The sequence below is a fragment of the Mangifera indica genome, chromosome 3 (genome assembly GCF_011075055.1).
Source record: "Mangifera indica cultivar Alphonso chromosome 3, CATAS_Mindica_2.1, whole genome shotgun sequence".
NCBI lineage: Eukaryota > Viridiplantae > Streptophyta > Magnoliopsida > Sapindales > Anacardiaceae > Mangifera > Mangifera indica.
The window spans coordinates 3,483,485-3,504,899 of NC_058139.1; the positions used below are offsets into that span (position 1 = coordinate 3,483,485).

The window sequence follows — 21,415 nt, forward strand, 5'->3', positions numbered from 1 at the left end:
ATGGCCATAGTATATGAGCCACCCATTCTTTTGTTCTCTCTCTATATATAAAAATAAATTTAAGGAATTTTTATTATTATTAAAAGGAAACTTCAAAAAGAATTTTTTTATTTAATCATATAACTAGTCTAGATCTGATTAATATCGATAAAATGACAAAATGGCTAAAAAAAAAGAATGATCCGACAAAAGTGGAAAAGTAGTGTTTGTCCATCTTACTTCTGTGATCAGCAATTTGCCAAAGCTAAAAGAAAGAAACTAGACCTGCACGCTAAGCGTCACCATTTGGAAAGAATAAATCACATATTCCCACCCAAGGTTTAGCTAAAAAGGCTTTTTCATCTCTTGATGACACAAAAAAGCCTTGGGTGGGAATATGTAATTCACTTATTTGTAAAAAAGTGTAATTTATGTCATTAAGAGGAAAAAGGGTCTTTAGGAAAAAACTTGGGTGGGAACATGTAATTCGCTTATTTGCAAATTCTCTCGTCTGGCCATAGTTTGGTTTCTCAGCCACGAATTTCATGCCCGCCTCGTGCAGGAGTAGGATCATCTTGCAGCACGTATCCATATATATATATATCATCCTCCTCACTCCCACAAGGATTCTGCGCCATGAAACGTCAGTATAATCTTAATATTTTATTTTAATAATCACATCAAATAAACGCAATGCCTCCTTTCGAATCTTTCGATTTCAAAGAGATTCAAGACAAGCTTTCCCATTCTTTGAGACCTTGGCAACGCTCCTTTCAGTTTTGGGTTCGAGCTGTTGATATCTATACTGGCTACAAGGTCTCTCTCTTTCTCTGTTTCTTCCTCCCTTTATGGTTATGAACTTTACGGGGTTTTATATGGATTTGTTGTCAGGCGTGTCAAGTTCGAGTTTGCTTCGTGAAAGATTTACAGAAGCAAGAAGTAATGTGGGAACAACAACATGAGCTTGCTGCTCAGAAGATTTATGCAATGTGCTCTGAACTTGGTGGCTTCTTTCTTAAGGTACTTGACTTGTTTCTCTCTTTTTAAGTCCAATCGAGTCTTTGTCTTTTGCTTTCTGTTGAATTGTGCTACGAGAATCCTTCAACTCTAAATGGGTTTTCTTTCTCTGAAATCGCGCTTACTTATTATCATGTCAATTTTTTCATTTCCTCATTTTGTACTTTGGTTTTTGTGAAGGATTAAGTTATTCTCTTCTTTACTTTAACTTAGAAATGTGTAACTTGTGGACGATTCTTATTTGCACTCTGTGCTAGATGTATTTATAACTTTATTGCTTTAAACAGATTGCCCAAATTGTTGGGAAGCCTGACTTGGCCCCAGCTGCATGGGTGAGAAGGCTTGTTACACTGTGTGATCGAGCTCCTGCAACACCCTTTGAGGCCGTTCAACGTGTTCTGGAGAGGGAATTAGGTCAAAGTATTGGCGAAATGTTTGAAAGCTTTGGTGCAAATCCCATTGGTTCTGCTTCTATTGCACAGGTATCTTAAATCTAGATATATATTGTGATGGCCCAAAGCATGGTAATGTGTTGCTTGAAAAATTTTTTATCTATCCATTTAGAAATTTTATTAATATTTATAAAGAAAACAAATGAAGACTTTTGAGATCAATGCCCTTTTTTTTGGCTCCCTGAGCTAAAAATTTGGCTGAGTTTTGAAGTTCAAGAGTTGGTGATCCAGAAACAAGAATAAATATAGGAAATAAAATTTGATACCATCTGCCCATTGAATATTTTGTCATTATGGGTATCAATTTGTGTGCTAAACGTAAATCACTAGAGCATAGAATTTACCTTTGAATTGAGTTAGCTGCAATAGAAGACAAATTGACATTCTTTGGCAACTATGTGCTGTGTAGCTTATGGGTGCATTTTTTTTTATCGGTTTTGACTGACCTAAACATAAACATGTAGGAGAACTGTGCTTTCTGGTGGTGACCATAAAAGCTATACCAAACTTCACACACTGCTCTCTTGAAGCTAAAAGATGTAATTATAGGAAAATAATGTTTGTGTCCATGCCAGCTGGAGGGATATCATTTGAAGTGTCTATGTAGTTACATAAATACTAAACCCTCTTGTTTTTCTGATCTCCATTAACTTTTACATATTTAATTTGAAAATTTGTAAGTGGTTGAAAATTTTAATTTGAAAGTTTGGAAAATTGTAGAGCTGATATCTTATCTAAAACCCCTAAAGGTAATCTGCATGGATCGCTGTATTTACATGTTGTCTTAAAGATTTAATAGCTAGCATTCTATTAATCTATTAACTGTATTAAGGTTAGAAAAGACTTTTCTGTCTTTTAGCCTTTGGAGTGAAAATCATTCTTCAAACTGTATTATATTGCTTAAAAGAGATATGCATATATAACTGGCAACTTTTATGCTCAAATTAGGTTCATCGAGCAAGGTTGAGAGGTGATAATACTGATGTTGTTGTAAAGGTAAGGATTTTCATGGAAATGATATTTGTTGGTGTGTATCATCCACCAGTGTCTAACTATTAAGCACATCTTAGGTGCAACATCCAGGAGTTGAGGAACTGATGATGACAGACATCCATAACGTGCAAGCATTTGCTTACTACTTGCAAAAGACAGATATTATGTTTGATCTACTTTCTGTGACAAAGGAAATGGAGAAACAGGTAGACTGGATTATTGTTGATAGTCTTTCTCCATTATTTTCTTCTTTTTTCATCTCTATTGTATAAGGGTTTTGTTTTGTGCTGATATTGGTTAGTTTACCTTCTTTAGTTTGAGGGTAGTTGAAGATAGCATAAGTGGTAACACGGTCAGTCCTTGTGAAATTTATGCCAAGATATAATTTCTAATTATGTGAATATAAAGCTTCTTCTTCTTGTATGGCTCTGAACTAGACTGTCTGTATAATTTATATATATATTTTTTGCTTTTTGCTATTCAAGATTGGATATGAGTTTGACTTTGCAAGAGAGGCAGATGCAATGGATAGAATTCGGCAGTTTCTATACAAGAATAACAAAAAGTCTCCTGTCGTGGTGCCACGGCTACTGCATGATATGGTTACCAGGTACTTTTTGCTGACTGTGCCAAACTTCAGAAGTCTGACCAGGAGATGTTTCCTATAGAAAATGTTTGATAATATGTGGTCATCAATTGATGCATGATATGCATTATGACTACATCGTTTGCTAGTTTTGTATTTGTTCTTATATGAGATGGAATAATCGGGGAGTTTCTTGTGGTGTCAGTGGTGCAAAATATTGGAGCAAGAACTCCAAAGGCTTGAACTTCATGTAGTGAAAACGAAGATAGAATTTCTCGCTTTAAGTGTGAAAAAAACTGACCTTTGATTCAATTGGGCTGCAGAACTTCAACTCATGCCATTATATCCAGAAAGACTGTAAAAGTGATGGTGATTCTGTGCTAGGATTCATGTTGCTAATTGGAAGCTAGTGACATTCTACTATAGATTTTGGAATGAGATTTTTGTTGTAGATAATCTGAATAAACGTACCTGATCATTGGATAGACAATGGTTGGTAATTAAATTGACCAACCAAAAGAGCTTGATGTTTTAACTCTGGTTATAGCAACTTTCATGTTAGTATTGCTCCTTGCTCACTGGTGTCTTTAATGGTCTATGTAAAATTATCTTCAGTTACCCTATAAAATTGCATTGTGGATTTATTTACCTCCTCTTCATCATCTCAGTCGAGTGCTAGTTTCATAATTTTCCTCCTTTCCAGTTTCTGTAACAGATTGTAAACATTGTATTATTCACAAGTTTGTTAAATTTTCCTCTTTTTTCTAGTCATAAGAGGCATCTGTGCTTTAATACCTTGTACTGAATAACTGCTTGTGCTTTGATTTATTTAGTAGATGCTTTTAATAACTTGGTATCAATTTGTTTTGGCAGGAAAGTCTTAGTGATGGAATACATTGATGGGACCCCAATCCTAAATCTTGGTGATGAAATAGCAAAACGAGGAATCAATCCTGGTGGTAAGATCGCAGCAGCAGCAAAGCAGTAAGCCCCCTAGATTGTCTCTGAAAGTATTGCTTCTTTTTGCCACATGTTCTTTTTCTTTTGATGGCTATTACTTTGCCTATAAGCTTGTGTTTTCCTTCCTGGTGCTGCGATTACTTGATTTTGCCTCTTTTGTATAAATTTGAAATCCTCTTATGGGTTTAAAGTTTGTTGAGAATGTTAGTCTTTGCTCAAGCTCCATTATCATTCTTGTCAGTGAACATCTCTGGTCTGATAATATTACCTCAATAACCTATCTCATTGTTCCTGCCATTTTTCACTCATGACATTATCTTAGATTCTTTTTTCAATGCTGGTTTTCTAAGTTTTAATTTCTGTTTCTCGTAATGAGTTCAGGAGAGAGTATACTGATGAAGAAACCATTTACTGATAATCATCTTCTCATTCTCTTCTCTCTTACTGTGCTATTCTCTCTGATATTGCTGTAAATTAGTGATCTTGAATATAAAGCATAATGTGTTTGTTAAAATATGGGTGGTTACAGGAACATACTGAAGAGTTTGACTCTAGCATATGGACAAATGATACTGAAGAGTGGATTCTTCCATGCTGATCCTCACCCAGGAAATATCCTGATTTGTAAAGGTTCCGAGGCAAGTAATCAATCAACATTTGTTTCATATTTGTTCCTAGAAGCTTTAGTTTTGCCGTCTTTTATGTAACATACTCCTGAAGGGGTGAAAAGGGGTTGTTACAGCTCTCTTTTAAATATTTTCTTTTTTCTCAAGTATGGATTACACAAACAAGAGGTCTATTAATTTTAACACTGTTGCACTCTGTGTTGAATGTTAACTATTAAGTTGATCTTTGTTTCTTATATTAAGTCAGGTTGCCTTGTTAGACTATGGACAAGTGAAGGATCTTCCAGATAAGTTAAGGCTTGGATATGCTAATTTAGTTCTTGCCATTGCTGATAGTGACCCTATGAAAGTGAAGGAGAGCTTCAGGTAAATTTGTTTCCTATTATATTTATTCTCAATCTGTTTTCCAATACTATAAGAGAAGCTAAGATCAAAATTGACAGGCTGCTGCATATAGTTGTGTGTTGATTTTAAAGATTCAGATTTAAACCAGAAAACTCATAAGACATCTAATCCTAATCTTTTGAAAGTTATACTTTAGCCAACTATTTTTTTGGGTGTTATTGATAAATTGATTATATATTTTTTTCTGGTTATACAAAGCAAGGGTGTAGCTTTTTTTTTTTTTTTTTTAAATTACCCTTTTTTTTATATTGTTCTAAATTGGCAAATCTCTCAATGGACTGAACTGCTCTATCTATTTTTTATTCCAATTTTAGGGAGCTTGGCATAGGCACGGTGAGCAAATGTGAGAATGAACAACAGGAATTGTTTAAGTTGGCCGAGACATTGTTTGATACAAAACTTCCTCCCGGAGTGACAATGCTACAGCCCTTCTCAGAGGAATCTTCAATTAAAAAGATTGCTGTTCAGGTAAGCATTTGATTTGATGTTCTAATTAAAATAAATGCTCTATTTGCATCAAATTATCAATAAGATATTTATTTTCTCAATTTCCTGTGTTGAACATATTTGTGCCTGATTCGCCCAAGTTTTTCAGGGCACATGGGAACCACAATCCCTATGAAACAAGTCTATGTTGTCTTTGCTTCATTTTGATATAAGCGGTTATGATGTTATGAAGGGATAGCTATAAGCTGTTCATTTTGAAGATTTAAGGAAATGATATGATGTATGGACTTTTTCATAGATAATTTGTAGGAATCCTCTATTTTCTTGGTATTGTAATTTTTCTAAAGGATAATTGTTGAATTTAAAAGTTAAGCTGAATAGGAAGATAAAAAGAAATTGTTCAGTTTTGTATTCTATAGTGCTCATCTTTCAAGTTTAAACTGTTTATTTAAATAATAATTCATAATTTTCTGAAAACTATTGAACTTGATATCTGCAACATCAATGGAGCTGGCAGGAAGTTTATATTTCTCATGCTTAACAATTTGCCTGTGACAGTCTTTTCCAGAAGAGCTGTTTTCTGTTCTTCGCTCAGTGCATCTTTTGAGAGGACTTAGTGTTGGTCTTGGAATCAACTTCTCTTGTGCAGAACAGTGGAGGCCAATTGCAGAAGAAGCTTTATACGTTGCTGGAAGATTAAGAGGTTGGCTTTCTGAAGTTTGAACTAATTCTCTAGTGCAGACACCCAGTTCCATATGAATGCTTACGGCATTTGAATACTCCCCATATAATCTAATTTTCCTTGTCTAACATTCACTGTTGTACTTATTCAGACAAGGATCAAAAGTTCAGAGTTGGTCGGCAGCGTTTCTTTAGAAGATCAAATCGCAGACACTGATTGCCTTTTTGGCAAGAGGTAGGCATGAGTTAATCAGTAAGTCTTAGTGATATATTTTTCTGTATATTCATAATCATTAGACCTTCAATAGCTGTAGAAAATTTAGAACTCTGCCAATAAGACGCCATTGATTTGATGTTTACAAGCTCTATCTTTGGTTGTTTTGAATGCAGCATTGACCACTTTCAGTTCCTCCAGCAAGTGAGTGTAGCAACGGAGGAGAATGGTAACCTTCATGCTCGTGTTCAAAATGGGTTGAAGCCATTGAAACGAGCAAAAGTATGTAAAAGTTTGGCATGTAATTCTATTTTCATGAATGCATATTATTAGTTTATTTATTTATTTTTAACTCAACAAAAAATATAGACTATATCGAATCGAAGAGCAGGCGAAGTCCCAGATAGGAACCCGACTGGCTTATCTAACATCCTGTGTATACAGAACGTTGGTTGAATCTGATCCTCATTATAAATCTTCAATTTTTTGCACAATTAGTTTATTTATTTACTTATATAACACAAAATTATCAAATTAAAATGATTGTAAAATAAATTTAAGGAAAATTATTTATTTGTTATATATAAAACAAGGTTTTAATTACATTTTGAAACCATTAAAACAATAAAATTTGCAATGGGCTTAATTGGGCCTGCCTTCTTATATAATATTGCATTGTTCCACGGGCGGTCATTTGTGGCGCCAAAGCACTCAAAAGGGGGAAAAAAAAAGAAGGTCAAGATCCAGAAATGTTGGGGAGAGTAAGAGCAGCTTCTTCGACACTGGACTGCCTGGAATTGGAGAAGCCGCCGTCTAAGCTTATCAAAGACGATTCTTTCTCTATCTATGGTATTCTTTTCATCTTTACATTTATCATTTATTTTGTTAACGGCCTTCAATCGTTCGAATCCGCTATCTTGTTGCCTGAAATTTGTTTAGCTTCAATTGGCCTTTTTTTTATTTATTTTTGTTGTGAGAAATGAATTATCCTGACGTTATTTTTTTTGTTTCGAAGCTATTTTTTAATAATACCCAACACTTTGTTGGCTTAATTTTGATTAGTTGAGTCGCAAATGTAAGATTTATGGGTTTTCACATTAGCGTTAACTGTAATATCAGCGTTTTGATCCATATTTTTTACCATCTGTAATTTCTCTTTATGTTGTTTCTTCTTTGTTTACTTTGCAGAGGCTACACTAATGAAGCTTAAACTGGGTTCTCAGCGCGATCTGGGTTCGCCTCCAGATAGATACTTGGAGAGTGAAAATGGTTGTAGTTGTACCAGTCTTGAAAAATTTTGCACGGATGCTACAAGCTCAGATTTTTCAGAGGAAAATTCTACTACTCGCGAAGTGTTGAACAATTCCCAGATTGTTTCCCAGGGTCACCACAATGAGATGGTGATAGATACTGATTGTTCTTCTTTGAGTGATTGTCAATCTACTGGTGGTTTGCAACAGCATCAGAGCAGGAATTTGTCCATTCTTTACCTCTTTTCCAAGTTCAGGAATTCTGGGCAGGCCAAAAGCTTATCTCAACAGGAGAATATGATGATAGTGAATGATTGTTCTACTTCTAGTGTAAGTACTTCAACAATTTCTAGTTAGTATAAATCATTGAGCACCACCAAAGAGCAATCGGAACAGGATTGTATCGGTTATTTTCCTGTTAGTCCATGAAAATTGCATCAGGCTCCTGATTTGGAGACGTGTGAACATTACAGCGGTTTGAATTTATTCTCCATTTTGTTGTATTTGTTGTGGTGCCCTGCATTTTATGACAGAATTTGTTTGAATTGGCAATTGAAATGGCAAAGCGAAGACTCGAGCCTATAAAAAGTTTATTTAGGTAAGTTAAAAAGTAAATAAAGATTATTTCCATTAAATTTTCAAGTATTTTGCCCCATGAATGGGACCAAACTCTTTGATGAGATCTCATTTTCAACGCAGTTTCATTAGATGATTTCTAACTTGAACCTCTCTATATTAACGGCAAGAAACCCTCAAGAACTGATGCATATTTTACAATAGAGTAGTGTTACGTGTAACTTTTGAATGCAATTTTATGCTCAAACTTATCGTATAATTAGATAATTAAAAATTAAAAATAAAATAATATTTAATCACATGAAGATATATTATTGTTTGTACATAAAATCGTGCACATCGTTTGATTGTTTACAATATCCCCATGTTACAAGACTGATTGTTCTCAAAATGCCAGAGATAACAATCATTCACAAGATTTCAGTCATAGTTGTTGAAGGAACATCATACCGCAATAGATGGCCACTCATCTAAATGAAATGGGAAAATGAGTAAATTAGAGACAACAAAGAATGAAGGGCAAAATCTCCGAATGTTTAAATTAAAAATTGCCAATTTTGTTCTTAAACGAAGTTTTTATTGAACTGTTGAATAAATATCAGTTAAAACAGTTGGGTACTCAGAAGACAGCCGTTCCAATGGGTGTATCTAACTATAATCTTTTGGTGAAAGATCGCTCTTCACTCCCTTAACCATGGTGCTTGAGCTGGTGTCCACTGGCATATTTCACCCTCCTTAAACCATAATGCTGCAGAGAAACCAAAATATGTAAGAGGGCAAGAGAGAAGGAGCAGGTATTTTGCACTAGGATCAGTTAAAACCACCCAACGAGATATGGATAGGGCACATAATCAACATTCTAACTTTTTCCAACAAAAACAGTTAGATTATTGCATAGGACATGAACTTGATTCAAGTAAAAATGGAACAACAAAAACAGATTTTAATGATCGGGTATATGTGAAGATAGAAAAGGAAGATGTGGAGAGGGAAACAAATCATACTACCATATATATTTTTCTAGGTATGTGAGCCAGTTGCTGCTTTCCAACGTGACTCACTTGACTATAAGCCCCATTTTCATTCAAGCTCTTAGCAGCATAAACATCAGCTTCTTACATCTCTCACTCTCACGTGATACTTAATGACTATAGAATACTGAGTTTCAGAATAAACCAGAACCTGGTAACTTAAAAATCTCTGAATAACACCAGGCATAAGTATAATAATCACATTTATGTCATTCATTCGTTGACTGATTAGCTTGACCACTAGTCTTTACATGGTTGGGGTGAGGTTACAGTGTGGGTCTGTTTATACTATGGGTAAGTCACATGTCCTGGGAATAAAAGCAACTCGAGTAACGTCACATGCATCTCATATCACTAAGGCTGTCTACCAACATATTTATTCACACTGAAATCACGAAAAGCTTCATGAAAATGAAAGACAAGCTGTTCCTAATATATAATATAGAAGCATTAATAACATTACCAATCTCACGCTTGCCATTTTCAGGGCTGTCACTTCCATGGACCACATTCCTGTCAAAACGCTGATCATCAGACTTTGTTGATTGACAATACATTTGCTATCAAGACGTTCAAATATAACTGCGCTAATAGCCAAAATAAAATGTACTTTAGTTGAGCAATGTCCAAAGTCTGAAGCGGTCTACCTTCCTGTTTGAACAGCAAGATCCCCTCTTATTGTTCCTGGCTCGGCTTGAAGAGGATTTGTTGAGCCTATAAGTTTACGTGCTGATGCCACAACACCAACACCCTCCCAAGCCTTGGTAAGTTTACATCACCATCAGTTTTCTCAAACTCAAAGAGTAAATATAGATTTACAAGAAAGGAGAAGCATACCATACATACAACCGGGCCTGAAGTAATGTATTCAATCAATTTAGGAAAGAATGGCTTGGACTTGAGATCCTTATAGTGTTCCTGAAATCATAGAAGATACATAATTAAAATCATCCAAACATCATGAAAGGGTTATCAAATAGCCAAAAAATGATAAAACATTCAAAGATGAAACTTTAAATATTCTGAATGATGATCAACATAGCACATGTATAGAAAGCTTATGAGCACATAATACGGCGACATACTCAATTATTGAATGTGAATATCTATTTCCTCAATATTGAAACAGACATCTGAGACATGTGCTCTATTGTTATGAAATGCTGGACTTGGTTTGCTACAATTGTAAGCACAGTCACTCTTTACTCTTATACAGAAAGGCGTTGACTTTCTTAACAAACAACAGTAAAAGGCATATAAGTACATCAAAACAACAAACCTCAGCCAATTCTTGAGGGCATTGAAAGAGCTTCAAGCCAGTCAGTTTGAATCCCTTCCTCTCAAACCTTGAAATAATTTCTCCAACCTAAAATAGCATAACCCACATTAGTAATTCAGAACATAAAGATCATTTAATGTTCTCATGATAAATGCATATGCCGATAAAGCCAAAGCACACATCTTATTCTGCTCTTCTCCAATCCGGAAATAAAGTAGCCAATTGAAATGAGCAGTATTGGACAACTAACTCAATCTTTGGATCTCTCAAACGAATAATTGAGATTTCAAATATATTTCTTTTCTAAGCAACAAGGCAATAATAAAATTTTTAACTACATTAAACAAAATAGTAAAACTTACAAGACCGCGTTGAACACCATCCGGTTTCACCATAACGTACGTCTCCTCAACTTGTTCCTAAACACAAAAAGAAGTGAAAGAACAAAAAACAGAATTACCTCAACTGGGTTTCCTTAAATCCAGCAAAATTAGGGGAAAAAAAATAGTTCGACCCGAATAAAAAAGAGATATAAAACTATAATTAAAAAAGGGGGTGGTGGAACACCCCTATAGCATGCCATAAATAATGTAAAAAGAGTGAGAGAAGATGAACAAAATCAAACCAGGGAAGCGACCAAGGGGGGAAGGAAGATGCCTGGTTTGGTGGAATTGCGAGCAATAGTTTTGGGTTGTGAGTGACATGGTTGAAATTTTAGGAAAAGAGGGGACTGTGAAGGGAATGCAGAGAGCTGAGTTTTGTTGCATTGGATAAGCTTGTTGGGCTTGGAAGCGTAGGATAAGCTGCAACTTCTCTTACAAACAATAGATGCCGACGACGACACACCCAAAGCCCCTACACCCTCCATCCTTTTTACTTCTGTCTTTTTCCCTCCCTCTCTCCACAACCCTTAAAAGGTCCACTTTCTTCGAAATTACCGAACTACCCATTTTCATCTATTAATTTTCCCTTTTTTTTTTAAATCAATATCCTAAATAAGGGTTGATGCAAACTAGAGCACCCTGCACATCTATTGATTTGAATTTAATTTGAATGAAAAATAGTTTAATTTGAATTTAGTTTGAGTTTATCAAAGGCCAAAGGACTATTTTCCACCCAAGTTTAGGTGCAATTTTAAAGTCATACCTATGAGATTTGAAAAACTTAAAATCTCACCTATTGATCAATTGCAGTTAAAATTTTTAATTAAATATAGGGGTAATAATATTAAAAAAATATAAAATTTATTATATTTTTCTCTTCTAAGTTTTAAAAACTAACATTTTACCCCTCCAAAAGTTTTTAAACTTTGAAAAATCACATTTCTACCCCCCCCCCACAACCTTTAAATTTTTTTCTTCCCTTCTGGCCACTTTCACCAGTGATCTGGAAATGACGACGACGAAGCTTGTTCACCGATGAAGGGATCTAAATCTCTTCATCAACAAAGAACAAAGAGATTTAGGTGAAGAGATTCCATATCTCTTCGTTTCATCGACGAAGAGATCTGGATCTTTTCGTCGACGAAGAGATGACGAGACGAGGAGATCTGGATGCTTCGTCATCTCTTCGTCGATGAAAAGATCTGGATCTCTTTGTCGATGAAGAGTCCAGATCTCTTCGCCCAAATCTCACCAATCTCTTCGTCTCCGATGAAGAAATCCATTCCAAATTTGTCTACGTGCGTCGACCAACGGTTTAAGGTGGAGAGTGGAAGTCGTCGGCACCGAAGATGGTGGCTGGAGAGGTGAAGAAAAAAATTGGGGGGAAAATGTGACTTTCAAATTTAGAAAACTTTAGTTAGGAGTAAAGTTGTTAGTTTTTAAAACTTAGGGGAGAAAATTTAATAAATTTTATATTTTTTAATATTATTAATAAAATAACAATTTTACCCCTCTTTTTAACTAAAAATTTTAACGACAGTAACGTCATAGATGAGATTTTGAATTTTTCAAACTTTATTGGTGTGACTTTGAGAACACACTTAAACTTGGGTGGAAAATAGTCTTTTGGCCTTTATCATACTAAAATTAAGAGTGATTCGAGTTTAACTTAAATAAAAAATAATTTATTTCGATTCTGCTTTAATTTAATTTGAATTTATAACTTAAATTAATTATTCAAATTTATGATTTAAATTTATAATTTATTAACAAAATAATATTATTTTTTTAAATTAATATATAAAATTATTTATTCGAGGTATAATTTAAGTCAAATTCAACCACCAATTTGAATCACTCATTCCAACAACACGGTGAAGAAAATAAAACAACTTTAATAACATTATAAAAACATTTAAAACATGGTAGTTGGATGGAGGTTGTCTGGTTAACCAAATGTATTAGAAATAGGGTTGCTGATATTACTTCTTGTTTTGGGATGCCATGAAGAAAGTGGGGAAATTAATTAAAATAGGCTTATGGTTAGCCATTTATATTTTTCTAGGGTAACGTTTTTGCCTTTTATTTTTATAAGCAAATGGCATACATGTACCCCTTTTGCCTCTAATGTTAAAAACAAAAAATTCTTAACTAAAATAAAAACAAAATACATGTAAAACCAAACACAAGATAGCCGAAAATAGAAATATCAAACCAATCGATGATAATCTTTGGAGTTGAAACCTCCAACAAACAACAACACCTTCGACAAGCAATAATACAAAATAGATTTAGAGATAAATTATAGTTTTAATTATTTATGTTCGGTCATCATTTATATGATTTAAGTTTATATATATTTTTATCAAACAGATGGTAAACCCCAGTCGTTAATAGTTATAATTTATTTGTTCGAAAGTATAGTCATTGACGGAGAGAAAACCTGGATGCAAAACGTGCAAACCACGCAAACTACGCAATTGCACAATAGATCATAGATTATACATAGTTTACGCAGTTTGCGTAATTTGCATGGTCTGCATAGTTTGTGTTTGTTTGCACGAGTTTGTGTGGTTTGCGTAAGTTTGTGAGGTTTGTGTGGTTTACGTAATTTGTGTAGTTTGTTTGTAAATTTACGCATTCTACATCCAGGTTTCCTCTCCGTTGAGAGCTATACTTTCGGACAAATAAATCACAACTATTAACAGTCAAGTTTTACCATCCATTCAACAAAGATAGATATAAACATAAATTGTGTAAATGACAACCGAATATAAATAACTAAAACTCTAACTTACCTCTAAAACCGTTTTCGGAGTGTTGTTGTTTGTTAGAGATTTTAACTTCAAGGATAGTCACCTGTTGGTTTAAAATTTTTGTTTTCGACTACCTTGTATTTTATGCATTTGGGTTTACATGTGTTTTGTTTTGATTTTGGTTTAGGTTTAGAGTTTTTTTGTTTTTTACGTTAGGAATAAAATAGGTACAAATTATGTCATTTATTTATAAAAATTAAAAAAAAAAAATTAGCCTACAAATGTATAAACGGCAGACTATATGCGTATTTTAATTAATTTTCCAAGGAAGTGAAAGCTTCATCGTTCTTGGACGCTGACTAAATTGCATTAAGAGCTTTAGGAATTTTAGATTCCTTTCTAAACGCTTTTGTTTGTTCTTCGTTATAAAGACCTGGCTACAGACATTGAGGGGTCACTCTCACAGCCCCAATGCAAGCCCTGGAGAAAAGAGTGACTCTGAATCCAAGCTTTCTATGAATCTTTTGTGTTACCGTTTCCCTCACTTTGACATGCAAGACAAGCGACTTTTCGGAAGTTTTGGTCTTAAATTGAATAAAAAATCAATGAAATATTAGCATGTACAATTAGGAACCAAACAACAATACATTTGCTTTATTTCATCTGTTCAAACAGACTGAACAGCTCAAACTCAAATTCCAAACGACTGGCTTTCACTCCAAATTTTGCTACATGTATAACATAGTGGCACAAATGGAATAGAGACCTTATTGGCTTACAAAGCTATCTTGTTACCATTAGAGTCCAAGGTAACTTTATTAGGCAGGCAGCTATGCTTCAGCATTTCCAACAAGAAGTAGCAATTATTGGCTTTGATTTCCATCCAAGAACCAGGCATCCCTTCTCTTCCACAACAGTGTAACCTTCACAGACCTTTTCATTCTTGAGCCATTTCTGGGCCTGAGCCATCATCTTGATGGGTGCCACTTGAAATCCTGCGCGGCTCATCCTGCGTCGCCACTGATCCACCCTCTCATGTCGCTCAACCCTTGCAGGCCCCTCACAACTCACAATGTTTTTTATTTCCTCTGCAAAGTAGAACTGTTCCATTTTGGCGCGCCTGGTGTCATATTTGGGCAGCATGGCATCTAGGGAGTCAAAAATTGCTGAGTAGTAATGCAATGCTTCCATAAATCTCCCTAGAAAAAATGGCCCATTGTGGCTTGAGTCCTGCTCAACTAAGACCAAAAGTTTTGGTGATAGCTCATGGATTATCTGCAGGACTGAATTTAGAGCTCCTCGACTTTCTTTAACCACACAATGCAACTGAAGGATGCTATTGACAACAAGAACTTCTCTTTCATCTACTTGGATGTCTTGAGTCTGCAGGTTTTCTAAGTTCCTTTCCACAATGGAAAACTTTAAATTTATACCATAATGTTGCGCATAAGCCTCAAGTTCATCTCCAATAATTTGGAATTTATCACCGCAAAGGCCAACGGCAGTTATTTGAACGCGGCGAGGCGGTTGGCCAGCACGGTTGGCGAGGCTCTTGATCAGCCATCGCCATTGGTGCCCATGTGGCAAACCAAGGGTCATCCCTAAGTCCACCACATGGACAAAACTCTCTCCCTCAAAGGCTTCCAATATTAAAGAGTTGGCCAAGAAGTGACCAAACTGAATATGTAGACAAATTTCATAGACAAGGTGCAAAGCTTCCTCTCTCTTATCAGAGGTCGCAGCATCCATTATGTTCATTGGTGGTGGTGCTACAAAACCAACCGTTCCAAGGGGCTGAACCAATGCAAGACGGTCAGTGAGACCTTGGACAAAGCAAGAAGCAACACGTTGGAAGGAAGAGCCGAAGACCAATGCATTGGCCCTTAATTCTGACAACAAAGCTGAGGCATGTGACTTGTCTTGACAAGCCACGGCTTCTGCACAAGCAATGAGAAGCTGAACAAGCCTCATACCATCGGCAGTGCCATCTTCTTCGGCAGCTCCACCATCCTCAGCATTCATCAAGGCCTGTGCCGCCTCCTCTGCAGCCTCAGCAGCAAGGTATCTCTGATTATAAGCCCATATGTGATCCCGGAAGTGGAACCCCGGCAAACTAGTTAAGCTACTAGCGCTGCTACTGCGGCTAATGCTGCTTCCACCACTGGACAGGCTACTGTTACTTGAAACAGATTCAGCAAAACTCGGTGTCCGTTTACCCCTCTTGTGGTCTCTGGTTTCATCCGAAAAAGGAAGGATCCAGGCTGAAGCAGCCGCGCGCTTCAACATAGGCATGCAGCAATCTAACGTTGAAAGCCCCAGTTCAAGGGCAATCACTTCATTACTCCTTTGCTCACTATAAAGCTTATTTGCAAAGAAATCAGACAACATTTTTCAAATTTTCTCTCTCTCTCCGTCTTTCTAAATAGATTCAACAAGGCTCTGAAAGAACCTATTACCAAGGGTTGGTGCGTCATATAGACACCATTTCCTCGTTAATTTCGCAGAAAATTACAAGATACTAAGAAAGAAAATTGGGTTGATGGGCTGTCCCCTAAGACAGAGGCATAGAATAATATTAAGCTAGCATCGATCAATCATCCTACATGCCCGTCCCTTTCAATGAGTTTTGTACTTTTTAACTTGTCGGTCTTCCTGCCTAGGAGGTAACCTTTTTGGTTCCTAATGTAATTGACAAATTCTTGCCAGTGAATGTAATTTATAAAAAGCATAAACAAAATTGATGGAATATTAAAATTTTTAAAGAGAAATTCTAGGTTTGAACTTTTATCATGCTTATGAAATCTTTAAATTAATTTCTGGTATCACGAACATCATATATGAGTGTGTTTGTATTTATCATCAATCCGGCCTGCTTAAATGCAACCTGCAAATAAGCATTCGGACAATTATATATACAGGTTCCACATCACTAAATGTTTATAGATGTGGTAAAAGTTTAGGGACGTTTTCAAGAAGCTGTAGATTTATGTAATAACAAGAAGGAATCAAAGCCGATTGAAGGACTATTTCCTTAGCAAGACATAGACTTGTTCACGATTCTCATTTCAGAAATTTAGAATAATCTAATGTCCTCTGACAGCTGGTGGGTAATGCTACAATGCAGGCAACTCTACGAGTTTTCGATCCTGTGTCTGGAGCCTGCATTGGGGATCATGCAATGAGATTCTAGATTTGGCCTTGCATGCATGCAATGCCGGCCTTCTTGAATACATACAGAAAAATACAAAACATATGGTGCATTGATACGTTTTTAAACCCTCTACGCAACTGGGTTCGCAAATTAATATTATATATATCTTAGTAAATCTAATGTTCTTCAACTTTTTATGCATGAATTATCTAGATATGCCAATATATTCTCTTTTGACAGGTTCATTACAGCATAATACAAGGCTCCGAATACTAATTACAAAAATAAAAATGCAGCGCAGCATATTCTGCGATGAACAGAGAGGGAAGCTGCTCAGACTGAAGTTTTGGTGTGGCTCATTTCACTCTATTATTCAGCTTTGTGGTTTTGTATTTTAAAGCCGCAATTCCATTCGCGGCACATATTGCTCATCAGGGAAAGACATATGGGAAAGGGATAAGATATTCCAATGAATTGGATTCAACAAGGTGGACACTCTATTTTCAGTAGTAATTTAAGGGTTCTGAGAAGATCAACAAGGAAACATTAATGTAGTGAAATACCTGAAACAGGGTGACGTTAAAATTCTTGGTAATGAACGAAGCATATTTCATATTTCATACTAAGCTCAAGAAAAAGTTGTGTATCACAAATGAATATGGACAGAACTGGGAACATTATGACTAAATGCATGATACTTCTGTAATTCTGTCTTCGGCAGATTAATTTAAGATCCAAGTGGGTTTTTTGAACAAGCTAAATTGATTTGACACAGGCCTCAGCATGAGAAAGGGAAACAGTTTCTTGTAATTAAGCAAATATAGTCTAAGCTTCCTAAGCTCCAGACTTGGAAAGGGGATATCTCGAGGACCAATCAGTTTTAGTGTGGCTCATAGGCAAATACTCTAAACGCGAGAGATTTTGAGTGATTAAGATTTAGAGGATGAAAATTGAAGTCATATCTTTTTAATCTAGTAAAAATAAATTTTTTAAAATCATAAAAGCAAAAGTATATGGGTGGAATTTTCACTGATCATCTATATTCTTTCAAATACTTTTACTTTGTAGAATCACCCATAGTGGTGAAAATCCAAATTTTCACATTGCATTTCCCAAATACAATCAATGCCAAGTTTCTTTAAGTCATGCAATATTATTCTAATTAATTTCCCTTCACGGCAGAATTGCATTACCTGGGTCATTGTTCTGCGTGTAATTTGAACCAAGATTTGGGTCCAATTTTGGGTCACAGTGGAACCCAACAATATTCAACATAAACTATTTTCAATGCGTTCAGAAAAGTAGTACAGTGTATTCAGCAACAACCCATTAGATCTAGATTTGCATGCTATATATGTTTGGGTACTTAGGAACCTTGAATTTCGGTGCTCAAAACTGTTTCTGTTTGTGAATCAGGATTCAAATCTTAATCCTGTCATTCACAAATCTAATTTTTATATTTTCTGACTCTGCCCCTGGTGGCAAAAGGCTGTTCCAAGTTTCTTGCCATGCCTACTCTTATCTGATTCTTGTGGAGTAGCGAAATGGTCTATAACGGAATAATTAAGGCTACTGGGGAGGACGGTTTGACGGTCTCTTTCTATGGCTTTAGTTCAATTAAAGTTCATTTTTGCAAAGCACCATTAGCAGGCATTACTACTTTGTAGTTTGTGATTGAGCTTATATTTCCTATGTTGTGCATTGAATTGAACTATCCAGCTAAGCGGCCGGCAGCAAATCTTAATGAATGGAATAGATGACACCAAATTTCACAAATATTCTATCATTAAACAAAGCTGAAGACCCCGGCTATCTGTTGTTGAATCTAAAGCTTTTAATTATATTTTACAACAGTTTTGATTATTAAATCACCTGATGTAATCGGGATTAACGTTTAAACTAGCTTGGGTTAATTATAGAGCCCCACTCGATGCCGTCTATTTGATCAGGAAGGGAGACTTACCCAATTTCTTCCAAGGAAATGGACTTGAATATTAAGATCCTCGCAAAAGAAACGATCCAACCTTCTTCTCCAACACCGCCTCACCAGAAAATATATAAGCTCTCTCTTTTTGATCAATTAGCTCCTCCTGTTTATGCACCTGTTATTCTCTTTTACTCACCAACTGATGTTAATGATTCCGCCAAAACATCTCATCTTCTGAAAAAGTCCCTGTCGGAAACATTAGCCGGATTCTATCCATTCGCCGGACGTGTCAAAGATGGCTTCTCAATCGAGTGCAATGATCGCGGTGTTATATTTATCGAAGCTTTTGTGGATTGTGAAATGTCCATGGTCCTTAAACAACCGGAAATTGATCAGCTTCAACAGCTACTACCTGAAGAAAGTTCTGATCAGATACTCCTCGCCGTTCAGGTCAATTACTTCGGTTGCGGCGGAATGGCCTTGAGTGTTTGCATTAGGCATGTGATTGCCGATGCCTCAGCAGCAGCATATTTTGTTAAAAGCTGGGCTGCCATTGCGCGTGGTGAAAATGTTAATTTTGAGGATGCCATTTATGATTGCACCTCTTTATTCCCTTCCCAAAATCTCTTTAACTTTTCAGAGAACATCAGCAAAAACCATGATGTGTTACTAAACGTTGCAATGAAAAGGTTCTTGTTTGATGGCTCCAAGATAGCTGCTTTGATAGAAAAGATTGGAAGGATTGGTTCCACTCAGGATCATCCAACACGTGTTGAGGCCGTATCGGCACTCATTTGGAGCACAGTGATAGCAATAGCTAGAGAAAGAGACGAGACAATGCCAATGCATGTGGCAACGACTGCTGTAAATTTGCGAAAGAGATTGAATCCACCGTTGCCGCCACAGAGTATTGGGAACATCTACCAGCTGACAATGGCAAACTGGATGATGGAGAAGACAACTAGCTACAACGATTTGGCAGAAAGAATTCATGAATCCATAAAGAAGATGACCGATGAGCATATAAGGAAGCTCCACGGAGGTGGTGGATACTTGAATATGATGAAAAATGCAGCTGAAGGACTCGGAAAGATTTCAAACATCGAGGTATTTGGTTTCAGCAGTTGGTGTAGATTTCCATTTTATGAAGCTGATTTTGGGTGGGGGAAGCCCATTTGGGTAAGCACGGCTCTGAAACTTAACAAAGTTGCGATATTCTTGGACACGAGTGACGGAAAGGGGATCGAAGCATGGGTGGGATTGTCCAAGGAGAATATGGATAAATTCCAAAGACACCCTGATATTCTTGCTTATGGTTCCTTCCGTCCAAGCCATTGAGTGTTGTTCAAAATTAACACTTCTAGCAATAAGGGGAACTGTACCTAGCATATCAGCGCACCCAGCTGCTAGAAATATAACTATGTAATTGCAGTTGGGAAGTCACAAAGTTTTTTATAATTTTATTTCTATGCTTTTTTTTTTTTTTTTTTTACGAGCAACCCTACCCTTTTGGACAGTATTAATTACACTGAATAAGTCAAATATCAGATTTAGTAATCGATTCTATAATCACTAAACTAAATAAGTTAAGAATATTACTCGGAATCCTTATTATAATGCACCATTTCTTATTGAAATGAGTCTCACAGCATTAATGGTGGGAACTGAGAAGTGGGGAATTTTGTTTAAGAAATATTTCACCAGATTAAGGAATAATTATCAACCAATCCTCCTAAATTATGAAACATGTTTCCCCTAAAATTAGTTTTTCTTCTTAATTAATTATTTTATTTAATATATATATATATATATATATATATATATATAAATAAATAAAATAAAATGTCTTACATATTAATCAAGAGGCTGAGGAAACATAAGAAAAAGATTGTGAGAAAAGAATTGATGGAAACAACCAACCACCATCATCGAGTGTCCATCTACCAACCGCCAACATCATATGATAATAATAATAATACGTGATCAACTAACAACTAAATACTCCTCATAATTCACTAATTTAATTCACAAATCATTATTCCTGTAATTATTATATTTACATGCTTAAAACTAATTAATTACTGAGTGAAAATTTAACAAATAAATTAAGGGAATTAGAATATTTGATTAGACTCATCAGATTTTCATAAAATGTTGTGATAAAAAAAAGAAAATGACAAGATCAAGGCCAGACAGAAGGGTCAAAGGAGGTCACTTGACTCTCTTTGAGTTTGAAAATTTTGAATTACTGTTTTTGTTATAAAAAATTAGAATAGTTTAATGCCCATTAATTTGAAAAAATTATTAGTCTAATATATTTAAAATATCAAAATAATCTTTTAAATTTCATATTAGCTTTTCTTATATTGTATCATTTCTTAATTGAACTCTTGTATTTCTAATTTTATTCAATTTTAACCCTTCTTTATTATGCCTTTGGATCGGTGATTGGATAAAATTATACTAAGGGCCTTTTTCTTCCACAAATAAAGTTTTGATAAGAAAAATTAAAATGGCTCTATTTGATATGCTTTACTAACTAGATGTAATTATATATAGAAAGTTTTATTCTTGATACTGAAGGTATACATAATTATTGTCTATTTTTATTATTGTTCAAATCTTACATGATTAAAATGTTATAATTTTGTTACTTATTAAACTAGTTATACATCGCAATGATAGTAATCATCAAGCCATCT

The 21,415-nt window shown here is 35.4% G+C and overlaps 5 protein-coding genes across 6 annotated transcripts; 3 read left to right on the top strand and 2 right to left on the bottom strand.

The window, feature by feature from the left end:
- Positions 1 to 359: 359 nt before the first annotated feature.
- LOC123211232 (uncharacterized protein slr0889) lies at positions 360 to 6,854 on the top strand. Of its 2 annotated transcripts, none has more exons than XM_044629828.1 (13): positions 360 to 795; positions 871 to 999; positions 1,284 to 1,478; positions 2,397 to 2,444; positions 2,519 to 2,647; positions 2,927 to 3,051; positions 3,901 to 4,011; positions 4,517 to 4,625; positions 4,861 to 4,979; positions 5,333 to 5,486; positions 6,024 to 6,168; positions 6,299 to 6,399; positions 6,537 to 6,854. In XM_044629828.1, exons 1-12 carry the CDS (start codon positions 673 to 675, stop codon positions 6,361 to 6,363), a joined length of 1,452 nt encoding a protein of 483 aa, XP_044485763.1. In that variant the 5' UTR covers positions 360 to 672; the 3' UTR covers positions 6,364 to 6,399; positions 6,537 to 6,854. The 2 variants fall into 2 exon arrangements, with proteins under 2 accessions (XP_044485763.1, XP_044485762.1); XM_044629827.1 differs by having other exon boundaries at positions 363 to 795; positions 6,299 to 6,381.
- A 116-nt stretch (positions 6,855 to 6,970) lies between these two features.
- LOC123211235 lies at positions 6,971 to 8,113 on the top strand. The gene is made up of 2 exons (XM_044629830.1): positions 6,971 to 7,209; positions 7,549 to 8,113. The coding sequence occupies exons 1-2, from the start codon at positions 7,110 to 7,112 to the stop codon at positions 7,965 to 7,967; spliced, it is 519 nt and encodes a 172-aa protein (XP_044485765.1). The 5' UTR covers positions 6,971 to 7,109; the 3' UTR covers positions 7,968 to 8,113.
- A 586-nt stretch (positions 8,114 to 8,699) lies between these two features.
- On the bottom strand, positions 8,700 to 11,418 carry LOC123211236 (nucleoside diphosphate kinase 2, chloroplastic). The gene is made up of 7 exons (XM_044629832.1): positions 11,122 to 11,418; positions 10,859 to 10,915; positions 10,497 to 10,583; positions 10,055 to 10,135; positions 9,865 to 9,977; positions 9,681 to 9,730; positions 8,700 to 8,934 (listed from the first exon to the last, which is right to left on the bottom strand). Exons 1-7 carry the CDS (start codon positions 11,362 to 11,364, stop codon positions 8,867 to 8,869), a joined length of 699 nt encoding a protein of 232 aa, XP_044485767.1. The 5' UTR covers positions 11,365 to 11,418; the 3' UTR covers positions 8,700 to 8,866.
- Positions 11,419 to 14,261: 2,843 nt separating this feature from the next.
- Positions 14,262 to 16,023, bottom strand: LOC123211237 (GRAS family protein RAD1-like). Its single transcript, XM_044629833.1, has one exon. The coding sequence runs from the start codon at positions 16,021 to 16,023 to the stop codon at positions 14,473 to 14,475; it is 1,551 nt and encodes a 516-aa protein (XP_044485768.1). The 3' UTR covers positions 14,262 to 14,472.
- A 2,744-nt stretch (positions 16,024 to 18,767) lies between these two features.
- Positions 18,768 to 20,051, top strand: LOC123210797 (stemmadenine O-acetyltransferase-like). The gene has a single exon (XM_044629276.1). It carries the CDS (start codon positions 18,768 to 18,770, stop codon positions 20,049 to 20,051), a length of 1,284 nt encoding a protein of 427 aa, XP_044485211.1.
- The last annotated feature ends 1,364 nt before the right edge of the window (positions 20,052 to 21,415 follow it).

What these genes read in the sequence shown, in the direction of transcription:
- LOC123211232 (XM_044629828.1), top strand. Translation starts at nt 673, where the DNA reads ATGCCTCCTTTCGAATCTTTCGATTTCAAAGAGATTCAAGACAAGCTT. An exon ending in TTGGTGGCTTCTTTCTTAAG is followed by an intron (nt 1,000 to 1,283) that starts GTACTTGACTTG and finishes TGCTTTAAACAG; the next exon opens with ATTGCCCAAATTGTTGGGAA. An exon ending in TTAAAAAGATTGCTGTTCAG is followed by an intron (nt 5,487 to 6,023) that starts GTAAGCATTTGA and finishes TGCCTGTGACAG; the next exon opens with TCTTTTCCAGAAGAGCTGTT.
- LOC123211235 (XM_044629830.1), top strand. Translation starts at nt 7,110, where the DNA reads ATGTTGGGGAGAGTAAGAGCAGCTTCTTCGACACTGGACTGCCTGGAA. An exon ending in CGATTCTTTCTCTATCTATG is followed by an intron (nt 7,210 to 7,548) that starts GTATTCTTTTCA and finishes TTTACTTTGCAG; the next exon opens with AGGCTACACTAATGAAGCTT.
- LOC123211236 (XM_044629832.1), bottom strand. Translation starts at nt 11,364, where the DNA reads ATGGAGGGTGTAGGGGCTTTGGGTGTGTCGTCGTCGGCATCTATTGTT. An exon ending in GCCCTCAAGAATTGGCTGAG is followed by an intron (nt 10,136 to 10,496) that starts GTTTGTTGTTTT and finishes CTATGATTTCAG; the next exon opens with GAACACTATAAGGATCTCAA. An exon ending in CAGGCCCGGTTGTATGTATG is followed by an intron (nt 9,978 to 10,054) that starts GTATGCTTCTCC and finishes AAACTTACCAAG; the next exon opens with GCTTGGGAGGGTGTTGGTGT.
- LOC123211237 (XM_044629833.1), bottom strand. Translation starts at nt 16,023, where the DNA reads ATGTTGTCTGATTTCTTTGCAAATAAGCTTTATAGTGAGCAAAGGAGT.
- LOC123210797 (XM_044629276.1), top strand. Translation starts at nt 18,768, where the DNA reads ATGGACTTGAATATTAAGATCCTCGCAAAAGAAACGATCCAACCTTCT.